The following is a 15978-nucleotide window of genomic DNA, read 5'->3' on the forward strand; positions in this document are numbered from 1 at the left end:
GTAGCAACAACCTTGCCCCCAGCATCAGCAAGAATTTATTGTGAAGTTCAGAAAGAGTAAGATGAGGACACATACAGCAGTCTTCATCGAACAATCTATAATGGAAAGGGTGAGCATTTTCAAGTTTCTGCGTGCCAACATCTCTGAGGATCTCTGTTGGACCCAGCATATCAATGCAGTGACAAAGAAGACATGACAGCAGCTATATTTCATTGGGAGTTTGAGGAGATTTGGTACGTCACCAAAGACACTTCCGAATTTCTACTGATGTACTGTGGAGAGCATTCTAACTGGCTGCAACACCAACTGGTATGGGGGTCACCGCGCAGGATCGAAAGAAGCTGCAGAAAGTTGTAAACTCAGTCAGCTCTATCATTGGCTCTAGCCTCCCCAGCATCCAGGACATCTTTAAGGAGCAATGCCTCGGAAAGGCGCCATCCATCATTAAGGACCTCCATCACCCAGGGCATAACTTCCTCTCATTGATACGTCAGGGAAGTGGTATCAGAGCCTGAAGCCACACACTCAGTGATTCAGGAATAACTTCTACCCCTCTGCCATCAGATTTCTGAATGGACATTGAACCCATGAACACAACATTACTCCATTTTTTTCTCTTTTTGCACTATTTATTAAACTTTTTTTATTTTTTTATTATGCATTGCAATGTATTGTTGCATAACCACATATGCCAATGATATTAAACCTGATTCTAATTCTGATTCTGGGTTTCTATGTTGTAGGAAACTAACAGGGTTTTTTGATTAAATCCAGTGATACCATGCTCCCGTGCTGGCCGTCTCCTAGCGCTAGGCATGGGAGTGGGGGAAGGGGGCGTGTTAACTGGGGAGTCACTAGGAGATAAATTAGTCCAGATGTGAAAAGTGCAGAAATCAGCTGGAATAATGCTTGCTTGTGGATCTACTCTCTTCCCAGATTCATACAGTTCTGCATGCGAAGCCAGCCTCTCCGCCCATTGTGCCTCTGCTAACTATTACACTTATCCATACTAATCCAATTTCTCCGCATCCCCCCGTGCCCTCTGCATATGTTAAATGCCCCTGAACAGAATGGCACATAACGTTCTAAATTGATTTTACATTTTTTCAGAAAAGCAATTAAAGTTGTTGACTCAGCCATGAGCAGTTCCAATCTCAGCTGTGAAAAGAGTAGCATTGGACATGTGGCTAGCAGCCCCATCCGATAAAAAAAAGGGACACCAACAGAGGCTTCAAAGACCTCATCTTTGGGACAAGAATGATTCACTAAGAAGATGGTGTAAACTTGAAAGACTTGCCCAGGACAGAGGACTTTGGTGAGCTGTTGTCTGCAGCCTAGTACGATTGATGGGCTTAAGAAGAAGAAATAGTAGAGTTTTCGGGAAACGATTTATATTGTACCCTAATCTCTCCTCTAAAGTACATCCCACTATCTGGGTGAAGTGACTATGAAGACCATTTTTCCTCATGCCAAACACTCTCTATTCAATGAATCCAGTTTTAAAGCCATTACAGACATATTTCTTGGAGAAGATGTAGAGCACAGTCAAATTAAGATCAATCGGGGCAAAACGCGGTCAGAAAGAACATAGCATGGTGATTGTTGAAACATTAAAGCTCTTTAATAACTTGATTCAGTACAGATTGGTTAATTGGCTGATGTCTGTTGAAATATATATATATTACATTTATAGCAAACATTTTGGAACAGATTACACTTCACTTTGCCTTAAATTTATGTCAATCCTGGTTTATTACACTGCTTCAACAGTTAAATATCAGTTAATTAATACTCGTTTGAATCATCTGTTTCCACATCAGATTTAAATTTTTAATAAAACATTATCTATTTCTGGACACAAGCACAAGGAAATCTGCAGATGCTGGAAATTCAAGCCACACACACAAAATGCTGATGGAACGCAGCAGGCCCGAAACATCGAGTGTACTTATTCCAATAGATGCTGCCTGGCCTGCTGTGTTCCACCAGCATTTTGTGTGTGTTGCTTCTATTTCTGGAGCTGCTTTTTAAGGGTAACTTTGGTCAATTCAGAAACAGGATCTGCAGGGTCTACTTTTGAGAAAAAGATGTGGTTGTTCTAATTTTATAGACCTCATTGCTATTGTAAGTAGGTCTTTAATGGGCTTGCTTACACATAGCAACAAGTTGGAGTTTTGCAAGTATGTACAGTGGACACCGGGGTTCGATTTCATCCTCCAGAATTTTTTGAGTGAAATTCACACATTTCCACTCCCAAACATCCCAACACCCACTGCCCGATGCCCCACCATCCATCCCTGAGTGATCTAGTTTCCTTCCATGTGCTGGTTGGTTAACAATTGTACCTTACGATCCAGGAAGGACAATAAGCTACAAAAAGACCACAAAAGTGAGTTGGTGTCTGAAGAGACATATGCATCATGGATTACTGAAAGCAGAGCCGATCAAACTGATAGTGAGCTGAAGAGCCTCCTTAAGCATGACGGTAAGTGGAATTGCGAGGAGCTGAACAGCAACAAGGGGCATGTGAAATTTCACCAAACTTGTCCGGTTTGGAATCATTTGCAAAGCAACCCCATTTTTTGGGGGAAAGAATTATATTTTTTTCTCTCATAGTTGAAGTTTCGGGACTGTACAGCCCCTTGGACGGGGGAAAGAACCAAGTTCACTCACAGAGCAAGGGAAAGCCCAAGTGAGATTGCCTATCTAGAACATCTAGAGAGAATGGGAAGTGCCAATGAAATTCATACAAAGTGTCAACAGTTAGTGCACTCAGATAAATAAAAATAAACTTCTGAAGTTTCAATCATGCACCATTCATCACATTCCCTCCCCATCAATCCCCTCCCACTCCCTTCATACATGAATAAAAAAATATATGTCTTGAATTTCCACACGGAGTAGTGGTACCATATCAACAGGCAAAAGGCACTGACATGAGTTCGGAAGGACAGAGGCAAGTTAGAGGCACAGCAAGATCCCACAAACTGGAACAAGGTGAGTATGAGTAAGGTGGTGCAGATCACCTCATTGCTTCAAGGGGGTTTGGGCAGGTGTTCGCAAGGACAGTTGAGGCAACAGACCCTACTTCTTCCTCGGCACATTGGAAGCAGCTGGAGAAAGCAGACACTCACCGAGGGGCAATTGGAGGTGTGGGGAGACCAGACACAAGGGAGGTGAAGGGTGGAGGAATGGGGGGTGGTGGTGGAAGATCCAGCTGCTCTCTGATGTGTGTTCATTGGTAGTAATGTGTGAGAATGCACATTCCGCGGTGTGGCTACATTACCTAGGTGGGAGGTTTCATGATCCTGTCGGGCCAGGAATTGTGGAATGTTGAATTCCAAGGATCTGAGGCGAGCATTGCATGGTTGCTGAGGGACAAAGCTGCAATCACGTGCCTCCCTCACGTCATGACGATCCCTGCTGAACTGGACTGGTCGACCGTGCAGGCGTCAAGCCCCCCCCGCCTGCCCAACCCCTTTCCCAGTGGGCCTTGAAGAAAGAGAAACAAAACTCAAGGAGAAATCACATGCTTGTGGCATGGGAAGTAGATAACATAGGCAGTTCTCAGTGCATTTTGGGGAAAGTTTTCTCTGATTAGTGGAGGGAAATCATCGGTACTTCACTTCAGCATAGTCTGTCCTGTTGTCAATCACGGGTTCGTTGGTAGGCTTGGCACCTGCATTAATGATATTGGGCCTGGTGTAAATCACATATCCGTCTTTCGCCTGCAATACAAAGGAAAAGGAGGGTAAGGTGGGCACAGTGCACTGGCTTCTTCAGCTACGCCGCGAGCAACTTCACTGTAGATGATGCAGCCCATGTCAGCCAACTATAGAGACAATGAACTTGATTTCAATTGACTTGACTATCTGAACTTCCATAATGACTTGTAGTTGGGGGTAGATAATGTGGTGAATGTGGATTGCATAGACTAACCCCACCCAGGAAGGTGGGGAGTGGTCCATCACACTCCTGGCCTGTGGATTGGTGGAGAAGTGAAGTTGCCAATCTTGAAATGATCAGAAATAGAGTCACAGAGCAGTACAGCACAGACACATACCCTTCAGCCCATCAAGTCCATGATGACTGTGGTGTCCAACCAACTAGTTCCAATTTTCTGCGTTTTGTCCATATCCCTCTAAGACACACCCCTCCATGTCCCTGTCCAAGGGCTTATTAAATTATACTATTCTACCAGCATCAAACACACTCTCTGGCAATCCGTTCTGTATTCTTACCATCCTTTGCATGATAAAGTTGCCTCTCCCCTCCATTGGGGAAAAGACTGTGATCATCCAATTACCTAGGCCCCTTATAATTTTAAACACCTCTCTAAGGTTGCTCCTTGTTCTCCTACAATTCAAGGAATGAAGACAACCTGTCCAACCTCACCCTCGTCCTGGCAACATCTTGTAAATCTTTTCCAAATTCTTTCTACTTTAACCATGTCTTCTATAACAGCAAGATTAAAACTGTACACAGTACTCCTAATTTGTGGCCACACCTAAGACTTATATAACAGGAAAACAATGTGCCAAACTGAAGTACCCTGACTAATGGAAGACAACACACAATCAGACATGGGCTGTTTAGTGGACAATGCCTTCAGTGGGCAGTGACCATGTCCCACAGGAGGGAGTCTTTTCACCTCCCTTTGGCACTCAGTAACGTTGCCATCATTCTATTCCCCATTCTCAACATCCTATGGATCACTGCTGACTGGGTACTCAACTGGAACAGTCACAAAAATAGTTACAGGGGCAAGCCAGAGGCTAAGGATCCCATGGAGAGTGACTCACCCCCTGACATGCCAATGTCTTTCTCCTGTCCACAGGTCAGGTGTGTGACAGGACACACTCCTGTCTTCCCTAAAATGAAGTTAGTTCATGTCCACCGCAACATCACATCTCCCAAACTGGGTGACTTTTAATGCATAATCTCAATATTCGCTACATTACATATCCCCCATTTACATGTCAGCAGTTTGGTGGGACACTTACCCCTTGCCTAGGTGGATTAGTCCATGCACGCCACATCTACCATATTACCTTTCTCCTCTGAACAATATATGAGTGGGGAATTTGGTGGAATACTACCTCTTTGCCAGGGTGGAGTTCGTCCATGCACTTCACATCTGCCTTATTTTCCATACCTCCAAGGCTTGGGTTAGAAGTGTGACGGGACACTCTCCACTCCCATGTGTGAGGGCAGCTTCCAACAACTTGAGAAGCTTGCCTCTGCCCAGGACAATGCAGTCTGCTTGATTTGCATTACCCACTCTCCGTAAACATCCTCTCCTTCCAGGACCACCACGCAGTGTCCGCAGTGTTCTCTGTCTAAAGAATGTGCCAGGGTTACTCACCTTGGAAAGACAGCTGAGCTCTAACTCCTGCACACTTCCTAGTAAAACAGAAAAGACTTCTGGAAAGGAAGGTAACTCACCCCCACCTCTCCAATTAGGTTGAGGCAATAAACATTGGCCTGTGGTTCTGTGTTGCTGTAAGTCAGGCATCAGCCATCTGTGACTGAACAACGTGCAGCTGGTGCTTATAACAGGAAGTTCTGGTTGGATCAGGCAGAAGGAACCTCACGAGACAATGTTGCTTACACACATCATGCAGAACCACGGTTTCATGAAGTGTCTCTTGGGGGTTGGGGTGGGGGAGGAAAAAACTGCTGTATGAAATGAATATTACGAGAATGTAAAAGCGTATGTCCTGCCCTCACTGAAACAAAATTCTCAATATTTTGCAAACAGGAGAAAATCTGCAGATGCTGGAAGTCAAAAGCAACACAAACAAAATGCTGGAGGAACTCAGCTGGTCAGGTAGCTTCTATGGAAAAGATAAACAGTCAATGTTTCAGGCTGAGAACCTTCTTCAGGACGTGATATTTTGAATTATACAATTAAATATATAAACCACAAAAGCTAGATGAAAAACTATACCAACTTGCATGCAGATTCGTAATTCCTTGAAATTGGAATCACAGGATAATGCCTGAAATAGAGCTATTTGCACATTGGCATTTATAATCCAGGGCATAGAGTGCAGGAGTTGGGATATAACGGTGAAGTTGTATAAGACTTTGCTGAGGCTGAATTTGGAGTATGGTGTGAATTTCTATTCACATGCCACTGGAAAGATGTCAAAGAAGCCAATAAAAAGAGGGCAGAGAAAATTTACACATTACGTTGCCAGGACTTGAGGACCTGCATTATATGAAAAGGTTGAAGAGGTTTAGACTTTATTCCTGGAGTGTAGGAAAATGTCAGGAGATCTTATCAAGGTATACAGTACTAGACGAGTACAGATAGGCTGAATGTATGTAGGTTTTTTTCCCCCTCAGATTGGGTGAGACTAGGTTTAGGTTGAATGTTGAAATATCTTAAGGGGAACCTGAAGGGGAACTTGCAAATGTGGAATGAGCTGTCAGAGGAAGAGTTGGATGCAGGTTCAATTGCAGAACTTAAGAAAAGTTTGGATAGGTGCATAGATGAGAGGGGTATGGAGGAGTATGGTCTGGGTACAGGCAGATGGAACGAAGCAGAAAACTACATGGCATGTGTAAGGTAGGCCAAATAGCTTGTTTCTTTGAGATCCCAGGGTAGCCCACTGAGGGAAAATGGGGCTCACCATTTACTCTGGATGGTGGGTTATGCTGTCGAGAGAGGGCATTTGATTCTCACCATTCCAAACCAACTGGAGTCAATGTGGGGAAGCTGCTGATAGTGGGAGGGAATCCTTGAGGTCAGACCCAGCAATGGTGAAGGAACAGCTGATAGATTTCTGTATGGGGACTGCAGAGGATTACCCCAGGGGTGTACCCTGCCCTATGCTGCCCTTCCCCTCTGGCCATGAGAACTGGGGTATTGAGGTTCTGGGGATTGCTGTTGGAGTAAACTACAGCTGGTAATCACAGTCTGTTATACGGATAGTGTGCACTATAGCCACTGTTTAACAGTGGTGGAGCAAAGGGGGGATTTATAGATGGGCTGCTAATTCAGTGGGCTGTCTCAAGATGTTGCTGAGCTTCTTGACAGATGCTGGAGCTGCACTCACCCAGAGAATTGGGAAGTGTCCCATCATATCTCTAAACTTTCAATAGTAATAGTAATAGCATCCGTTAGTCTCGTGAGACCATGGATTTGTGCCTTGGAAGGTTTCCAGGGTGCAGGCCTGGGCAAGGTTGTATGGAAGACAGGCAGTTGCCCATGCTGCAAGTCTCCCCCCTCCACGCCACCGATGTTGTCCAAGGGAAGGGCACTAGGACCGATACAGCTTGGCACCAGTTTTGTCGCAGAGCAATGTGTGGTTAAGTGCCTTGCTCAAGGACGCAACACGTTGCCTCAGCCAAGGCTTGAACTAGCGACCTTCAGATCACTAGACCGATGCCTTATCCACTTAGCCACGCACCAACACACGCCAAACTTTCGATAGGGGACAAGTAATGTGGTGGGTATAGACTAACTCCACAGAGGAAAGTGGGGAATGTCTCATCACTCTGCTGACTAATCCCCTGTAAACAGGGGTAAGGACTGGTGGAGTCAGAATGTGAGTTTCTCTCCATGGGATCAACAGACCCTGACTTAATCCTGTAGCTATGGCCAGGGTCTGAAGAGTTTCTCATTAGAGTGATCAGCTCCCCCTACACTCCATTGTTGGACTCGGTAATGGGAACCCTACTGAGTGTCAGGGGGAGCTGGTTAGGCTGTCATCTGCTGAAAATGATCACCTCCTTCTACTTGTGTGGAGTGATCAGAATGGGGTCTGAGTCTCACCAAAACTAGTGTGCCAGGTTTTGGATGAGAGGATACAAAGGGGACCTGATAGGCAAATTTATCTCACAGAAGGTGATGGATGTATGGAACAGGCTATGAGATGAAGTGGTAGAAATGGCTATAATTACAATATTTAATATACATTTTTGGACAGGAGAATGGTCAGGAAAGGTTTAGAGGGATAAGGGCCAAATGTGAGCAAATGGGAACAGCTCAGGTGGACAACTTGGCTGGCACAGGCAAGTTGGGCTGCAGGACCTGTTCCTGTCCTGTGATTTCAGAGCCAGAAGAGAAGAGTTTCAGAACAATGGGCTGTCTGCTTGAGGTTCATTTGGGGTTGTTCGTTCCAGGACGGGAATGCATACCCTAAATACTCCCCTCTCCACTGATTGCTGTAGGGGCAGGCTCACTGAGCACATTCCAGGTGGACAAAGTAGGACCTATGTCCCTAGAAGGAGTGAACAGCTGCAATGAACAGCTCCATCTGGGAGGTGCAGATCCACAATGTTTTCTTCTGAATGCATGCCTGGGATTAGAGATGCTGGTTGTTTACAGAGCAGTTCTAAAGGAACAAAACATTTTCGTTGGGGGAGGGTGAGATTTAAAGGGGATCTGAGGGGCTGTGTTTTCACCCGCTTGGTCTGCCCTCTGCCATGGTGGGATTTACATGTTACAGAACCATAATACATTGAAGTATAATTAGGCCAATCAGCCCATTGATCTGCTCCGTTATTCAATCATGGCTGATTTATCTTCTCTTTCAACCCTATCCTCCTGCTTTCTCCCTAAAATGTCGACACACCAATGATCAAGTACCTATCATGTGTGGCAATGAACTTTGCAAATATGCCAACCTGAAGCTAAAGCAATTCCCTCTCATCTCTGTTCTAAATGGGCATCCTTGGTCAGCAACGCCCCCAGTATAGGGAACATCCTCTCCACATTCATTCTATCTAGGACTTTCAATATTCAAACGTTTCAATGATGACCCCTCTCATTCTTCTAAACTCAAGTGCATACGGGTCTTGAGCCATCAAATGTGCCTCATACATTAACCCTTTCATTCCCAGGATCATTTTTGTGAACATCCTCTGGATCCTCCAAAGCCAGTATATCCTTTCTTAGATATGGAGCCCAAAATAACTTACAAAACTCCAAATGGAGTATGACCAATACCTTAGCATTACATCCTTGCTTTTAGACCTCTCGAAATGAAAGCTAACTTATCCAGATCAACACCCACAAAACGCTGGAGAAACTCAGCAGGTCAGGCAGCATCTATGGAAAAGAATAACCTCTCAACGTTTCAGTTTGAGACCTTGAGTTGCTTTGTACTTCCAGCATCTGCAGACTTACTCGTGTTTGTAATTTAACCAGTTATCAATTTCCCTAAGGCTGAGTGGGTTTCCCCCCACATCTCAACGACCAATTCACCGCGCTAAAGCGCACCCCCTCCATATGTAAATGAGGGACAAACCAAGAGCAGCACGCCTGCCAGAGAGGACAGCGTGTTTGACAGAAATGTGAGAGAGGATGTGAGCCGGAGTATTTAACAACGTGCTGGAGGAACTCAGCATCAAGGCCGGGGTCAGCACAGCCGGGTTGGACCGACTTGCCTCGCTTGACATTTTAGTAATCAATTGAGCTGCGTTGGTGGCCATGTCAGGCTTACATAGAGAAGTGAGCAGCTGCTCAGGCAGCCGTTGTTTTCCTTTTGTTTAAACTGCAATTTATTTTTGTTGCTGGAGGTGATACAACTCAGGGGCAGGACTGGGATTTGAAACTACTCTCTGGAGAGTGGAGACTCTCAGCACCAACTCCCCCTCTCTCCCTTCAGTGCATCTGTTGGTCACAGCAGTTTCTACTCTATTTCCCATCAGATATCCATGTTGTCCAGCTTATTTAAGGCATCTGTTAGTCTTGCGAGACCATGGATCTGTGCCTGGAAAGTCTTCACTCTCCAGGGCGCAGGCCTGGGCAAGGTTGTATGGAAGAACAGCAGTTACCCATGCTGCAAGTCTCCCCTCTCCACGACACCAATGTTGTCCAAGGGAAGGGCATTAGGACCCATATAGCTTGGCACCAGTGTTGTCGCAGAGCAATGTGTGATTAAGTGCCTTGCTCAAGGACTCAACACGTTGCCTCGGCTGGGACTCGAACTCATGACCTTCAGGTCGCTAGTCCAATGCCATTACCACTTGGCCATGTGCCCACCAGCTTAGATATATATATATCCACACCCACACCCCCTACCCAGCTCCCCCCACATACACATGTGCACACACACACACATTGCACACACACACACGCACACCTGCAAACACACACAGAGCTGTGATTACTCATCTGTTGCCACTACGTATCATTTAAAAAAAATGTTCTCTGTCTGTGTGAGGAATCTGGTTTACAATCTTCCCACTCTGCGTGAGTCTTTCCACTCTCCTGCCCCAGAGCTTTTTAGTAGTCAGAAAGTATTACAACATGGACAAGGGAAAACCTGCAGATGCTGGAAATCCAAGAAACACACACAAAATGATGGAGGAACTCAGCAGGCCGGGCAGTATCTATGGAAAAAATACACTTGACTTCTCGGGCTGAAACCCTTCAGCAAGGCAACATGGAAACAAGTCCTTCAGCCCAACTCATTCATACCGATCTGATCTAGTTCATTTGCCTCAGTTTGGCCCATGTCCCTTCCTACCACAACCCTGTCCAACAGTAGTAACTGTACCAATTCCTGACACAGCTTGTTCCACAGACTCATCACCCTCTGTGTGAGAACAAAGTTATCTTTAAACTTCTTCCTCTCACTTCAATCATATGCTTTCTAATTTTAGATTTCGCCCCTGGAGAATACACTGTGACTATCCACACTACCTATCATGCTCATGGCTTTACACTTTTGAAATGTTTTAACATGATTGTCCATTTGGAGGGAGTTTCCAAGTAAATTGTTATTTAAAATAAGATCTGCACAGCTGCTGAAAATCTGACGTTCAAACAGAAATTTGAGGAAACAAGGCCCGTGCAAGAGAACCAGCTATTGTTCTTGGGTCATGTTCTTGGGTCTTGGGTTCTTTGGGGGTCCTGGACCCGAAATGCAGACTGTGTGTCTCTCCACAGCTGATGCCTGACACAGTGTGTTCCCAGTTATTCTTGTCTGTTCCCTGGAAGAAAAGACACTCGGAAACAAAGCAGTGACAACAGAGCAGAGATAAATGTGGTCTGCAGTGGCGCAGCTGCAGAAACCTGGGAATGATCCCGATCTCCTCCTTCTCTGTCTCTCTCCGGGCATTTGTGCAGCCAATCCATAAAGGGTTAATACGGCTACTGTAGATCTAATTGCTGTAGATTGTATAATCTCCTTCCTTTGTAGTAACAAAAATTGGAACTGAACAAACTAGTTTGGTTAACAAACACTTCCTGAATTCCAACGAACTCTTAATTCTAAGAACAAGAAGGGAAAAAACATCCCAGAATTTCAGCTTTTGACATACTTAGATACATATTGTCAGATTAGAAATCCTGCCCAAAGCCTTGTTTTATAGTCCAAACAACACCTGATGTCAAGGAAACTGCAGAAGAAATACTCGGCTCTTCTAACCTCCCCCACCATTCAATAGGATCTGCCCTAGGTTCTCCTGTCCCAGTTCCCCGTCATCCTTGATCCTTTGCCAAACCACTCCCCGACAATTCAAGCGTTAATCTCCCCCTGTTTAAGTTTTACGCCAGTGACCTGCCCTCCAGGGCAGAGAATTTCGAAATACTGAAACCTCTAACGAAAGTTCCGACCCGCACCAGGTTCAATCTTGCGATTTTGTCCCTTCTACAAATATTTACGATGATTGAAGAAAAACATCTCCACATCTGTACAGCCAAATCCCCCCGAGGATATTAAATGTTTCATTAAGGGTGTCAGGGTGGTAGGCCATAACAGAGATGGGGAGGGTGATTGGGACCAGAGAAGGTTACAGAGACAGAGAGACAGTGAAGGAATAGCAATTGAGGGATACAGAGACAGAGTGGATGTAAAGGCCAGAGGAGTTTACAGAGACAGTGAAGGTAAGACAAGAGGAGGTTACACATGAGGAGGGTGTAGAGATTGAAGGGGATTTACAGAGGGAAGGGAGTAGAGGCTTGTGTGATTGCAGAGAAAGAGAAGGGCATAGTGGCTAGAGGGTACTATAGAGACAGGGAGGCAAGTAGGGCTTGCAGACTGTTACAGAAACAGGGAAGGGTTAAGGACTGGATGAGGTTACAGATAGTGGGATGTAGTGGCAGGAGGGATTTATGGGGACAGGGAGGAGTGTAAGGGTAGGAGAGATTTACAGACAGGGATCAGTGCAGGGGCTCAAGGGAGGAGTTTACAGAGACATAGAGGGGTTTTGGGGGCAGGAGAGATCATACAGATGGAGGAGTGTGGGGACCAGAGCTTTGCAGAGAGGGTGTGAAGAGACTGGTTGGGGCTACAGAGAAGGAGGGGTTTTGAGGCTGAAATTTCAGACACAGGGTAAGTATTCATCATTTTGTATTTTTCCTCATTTTCCAACATTCTGGAGTTGTTTTATTTTCACACTAACTAACATGATTATATTAACGGTTACAGCTGTGAAGCACAGTTCAATCTTTGCAGAATTTGACTGTGAAATTTGGAGATGGTGTTTAGAGATTGTATGGAACTGAAATGGTAATTGGAAAAGCAGAGAGGTTGAATCTAAGAGTTGAGACGTTCTGTTGTATCTGTGTAAAACTTTGGTCAGGTCACACCTGATGAAGATTTATAGGAAGGGTGTTGAGGCATTGGAGAGGGTGTATAAGTGGTTCACCACACTGTTCCCTAGATTACAGGACCATGTGAGTTGAGGAGAGGTCAAACAAACTTGTCTTGTTTTCACTGGGGCTCTGGAAGTTGAGAGGAGTTCTGATAGAGCAGGGGTTCTTAACCTGGTGTTCCCTGACAACATGGTTAATGGTAGAGGTCCATGGCATAAAAAAACATTGGAAACCCCTACGGTAGAGGTTTATAATATTATGAGATATATAGATAGGATAGACAGAATCATTTTCCCAGAGTAGAAATGTCAAATAATAGAGGGCATAGTTTTAAGAGGAAAAGGGAGACATTTAAAGGAGATTTGTGACCTATTAGTATTCACATCTTCTGTGCTGAAGTGCGTTAAGAGGTTGCTCTTTCCTATGTAAGGATCTGGACCTCACTGCAATCTGCCTACCACCATAATAGTTCTACAATGGATGCAATTTCACTGGCTCTCCACTTGGCCTTGGATGAACTAGACAACAGCAATACCTCCATCGGCTGCTGCTTATCCATTACAGCGCAGAATTCAACACCATCATCCCATCAGTACTAAGCAACGTGCTTCAGAACGTGGACCTCTATACAACCCTTGGTACCTGGATCCTTGATTTGCCCAACAGCAGACCAGTCAGGCTGGATTAGAAATAGCATACACACCAGTCCTCAATGAAGAAGCAGCAATGGAAAAGTGAGCAGCTTCAAGTTCTTTAGTGTCAACATCTCCGAGGATCTATCATTGGATAAACATATTGATGCAATTACAAAGAATGCACGGCGGCGGCACTATTTCATTGGAGTTTGAGAAGGTATGTTACCAATGACTCAAGAAAATTTCTATAAATGTGCCATGGAGAGTATTCTAACTGTTTGCATCACCATATGGTGTGAAGGGTTGGAAACTCAGCCAGCTTCATCATCAAGGACATCTTCAAAAGGCAATGCTTCAAGGAGGCAGTATACATCATTAAGGACCATCACCATTGAGGGCATGTCCTCTTCACATTGTTATCTTTAGGGAAAAGTTACAGGAATGTGAAGACATATACTCTGTACCCTACAAACAACTTCTTCCACTCTACCATCTAAATTCTGAATGGTCCATGAACACATTAACACTTTCTCACTTCTTGCGATGTTTTTGCACTATTTATTCATTCTATGTTCCTTGTTGTAACATGTAGAAACTTCTATTTTATTGCCCTGTATTGCTGCCACAAAACAACAAATTTCATGACATATGACAGTGATGATAAACCTGATTCTGATTCTGAACTGGAGCCGGGCACTCAGTTCTGGTTGCCAATGTCTGGAAGGTTGAGGGAGGAGCAGAGAGGTTCAGTAATTTGGGGTAAGCAGCACGGACTCTGGTGATAAGGGAGCTTAGCTGCTTTTTATAGAAACATAGAAAATAGGTGCAGGAGTAGGCCATTTGGCCCTTCGAGCCTGCACCGCCATTCAGTATGATAATGGCTGATCATCCAACTCAGAACCCTGTACCAGCCTTCCCTCCATACCCCCGATCCCTTTTATAATATCAGTAGGTGTTGATAGATTACACGGAGAGCATATTTTCTCCTGTGGAACAATTCTCAGCTGGGAATAGTCACCAGGAAAACCATTTCTGAGGAATATTTTCATAAAAGAGTGGTGGGGATTGTTTCTTATTTTTAAGGGGATGGCGTTATCGGCAAGGCTGGTATTTATCACCCCTCCCTTAACCATCCCTCATTTAGAAGTTCATGGTGGGCGCCCTCCTCAAACAGCCACGCTGGGGAAGGTTCCAGGATTTGGATTGGCATAGTGACGGCATGGCAAATAGTTTTCCGAGTGAGGGAGAGAGAGGGTGGTGCTGTTCGTCCTTTCCCTTGCTGCCCTTCTCCTTCAGGGCAGGAGAGGTGAGGGTGGGGGTTCAGTAGGGGCTAGCAGAACTGCCCGGTTGTGTAAGCACGGGGCATTCCGTAGACGGTGCATGCTGCTGCAGTCACTGTGTGCTGGTAGAAGGAGGAAGGGGAGTTGAATGTTCCAACCGCTCTCAATTGCTCTGTAGTAGTGTCAAACACTATACATTTTGCAAACAATAGATAAGAGAAATGGGAAATTGTGGTAATAACTTTATCATATTTCTTCAGCCTTCAATCAAAAATCATATTGCAAAACCCAGTTTCTCACTCTCCCCCACAGACTTGCTCATGGTGGACAGAATGCAGGCAGTTTTACACATCAAATTTAATAATAGCAACAGACACAATTCTTGAGAACTCAGCAGACCAAACAGCGTCTATGGAAAAAAGTACAGTTGATGCTTCAGGCCAAGCCCCATCATCAGGACTATTTTCCATGGGACTACAGCATCTTTTTCCATCAGGGTGGAGACTGTTCCAAGTATAAAAATTACACCACAACCAAACTCTTTTCAACCCATCCTCAAGCATTGAATCATTTCCATAGGACTGTGATAAATATTACACCATAGGCCACACAGCCCATCATCCAGCAACATTCCTGTAACCTGTTCTTCTTCACATGCAGATTCATTCCTCTCTCCCTCTCCAAGGTGGCCAGTCCATCTAATGACTTGATTAAGTCTACCCGTCTGCATATCTCTGGGTGAGGGGGAAGGTGAAAGGAAATTAGAGCAACCATGGGAAAATACACATAGGTTTGGGGGAAAGCGTACAAACCCAGACACACACACACACACACACACACACACACACACACACACACACAACCTGATGTTGGGATTCAGGAGCTGCCACATTGGACGACTGTGAACATTATTACAGAAGCAACAAGCTCAAACATGTTATTGCTTCTGAAGGATTAAATGTTACTAGGGAACTTGGTGACAGTAATTGAGTGATGCGAATTCAAACGCCCCCCAGGATCATTGTAAAATGTCAATTCACTTCCTTAAATAATCTGAGATTTGTTTGTACAAATGCTCAGCGCTCAGCAGCAGTAACACACACAAAATAATTGAAGAACTCAGCAAGTCCAGCAGCATCTATGGAAGGTCAATATTCCAGGTTGAGATTCTTCACCAAGACTTGAAAGGAAAGGAACAAGAGCCAGAATAAGAACATAAGTGGAGGGAAGGAATTCAAACTGGAAGGCCAGTAATGGTGATTCCAGCATCAAACGGATTGTTGTTCAAACCTGAGAAAATCTGCAGATGCTGGAATTCCAAGGAAATGCATAAAATGTTGAAGGAACTCAGCAGGTCAGGCAACATCAATGGAAAGGAATAGACAGTCAACATTTTAGGCTGAAACCCTTCATCAGGACTGGAAAAAAGGCTGAAAAGTCAGAGGAAGAAGGTGGGTGGAGAGGAAGAAGAAACACAAAGTGAAATAGGGAGAGGGGGAAGGGTTGA

At 44.8% G+C, this 15978-nt stretch overlaps 1 protein-coding gene across 6 annotated transcripts in view; it reads right to left on the bottom strand.

The window, feature by feature from the left end:
• Nucleotides 1–1596: 1596 nt before the first annotated feature.
• Nucleotides 1597–15978, bottom strand: part of LOC140201648 (cell adhesion molecule CEACAM5-like) — a 107419-nt gene continuing 93037 nt past the window's right edge. For 5 of the 6 annotated variants that reach the window (XM_072266097.1, XM_072266095.1, XM_072266096.1 and 2 more), the window contains one exon: nt 1597–3728. In XM_072266097.1, coding sequence (XP_072122198.1) covers nt 3612–3728 — 117 coding nt within the window. In that variant the 3' untranslated portion in view covers nt 1597–3611. The remainder of the gene's footprint in view (nt 3729–15978) is intronic. The other variant, XM_072266094.1, reaches the window with a different exon arrangement.

Source organism: Mobula birostris, chromosome 8 (genome assembly GCF_030028105.1).
Source record: "Mobula birostris isolate sMobBir1 chromosome 8, sMobBir1.hap1, whole genome shotgun sequence".
In the NCBI taxonomy this organism is placed as follows: domain Eukaryota; kingdom Metazoa; phylum Chordata; class Chondrichthyes; order Myliobatiformes; family Myliobatidae; genus Mobula; species Mobula birostris.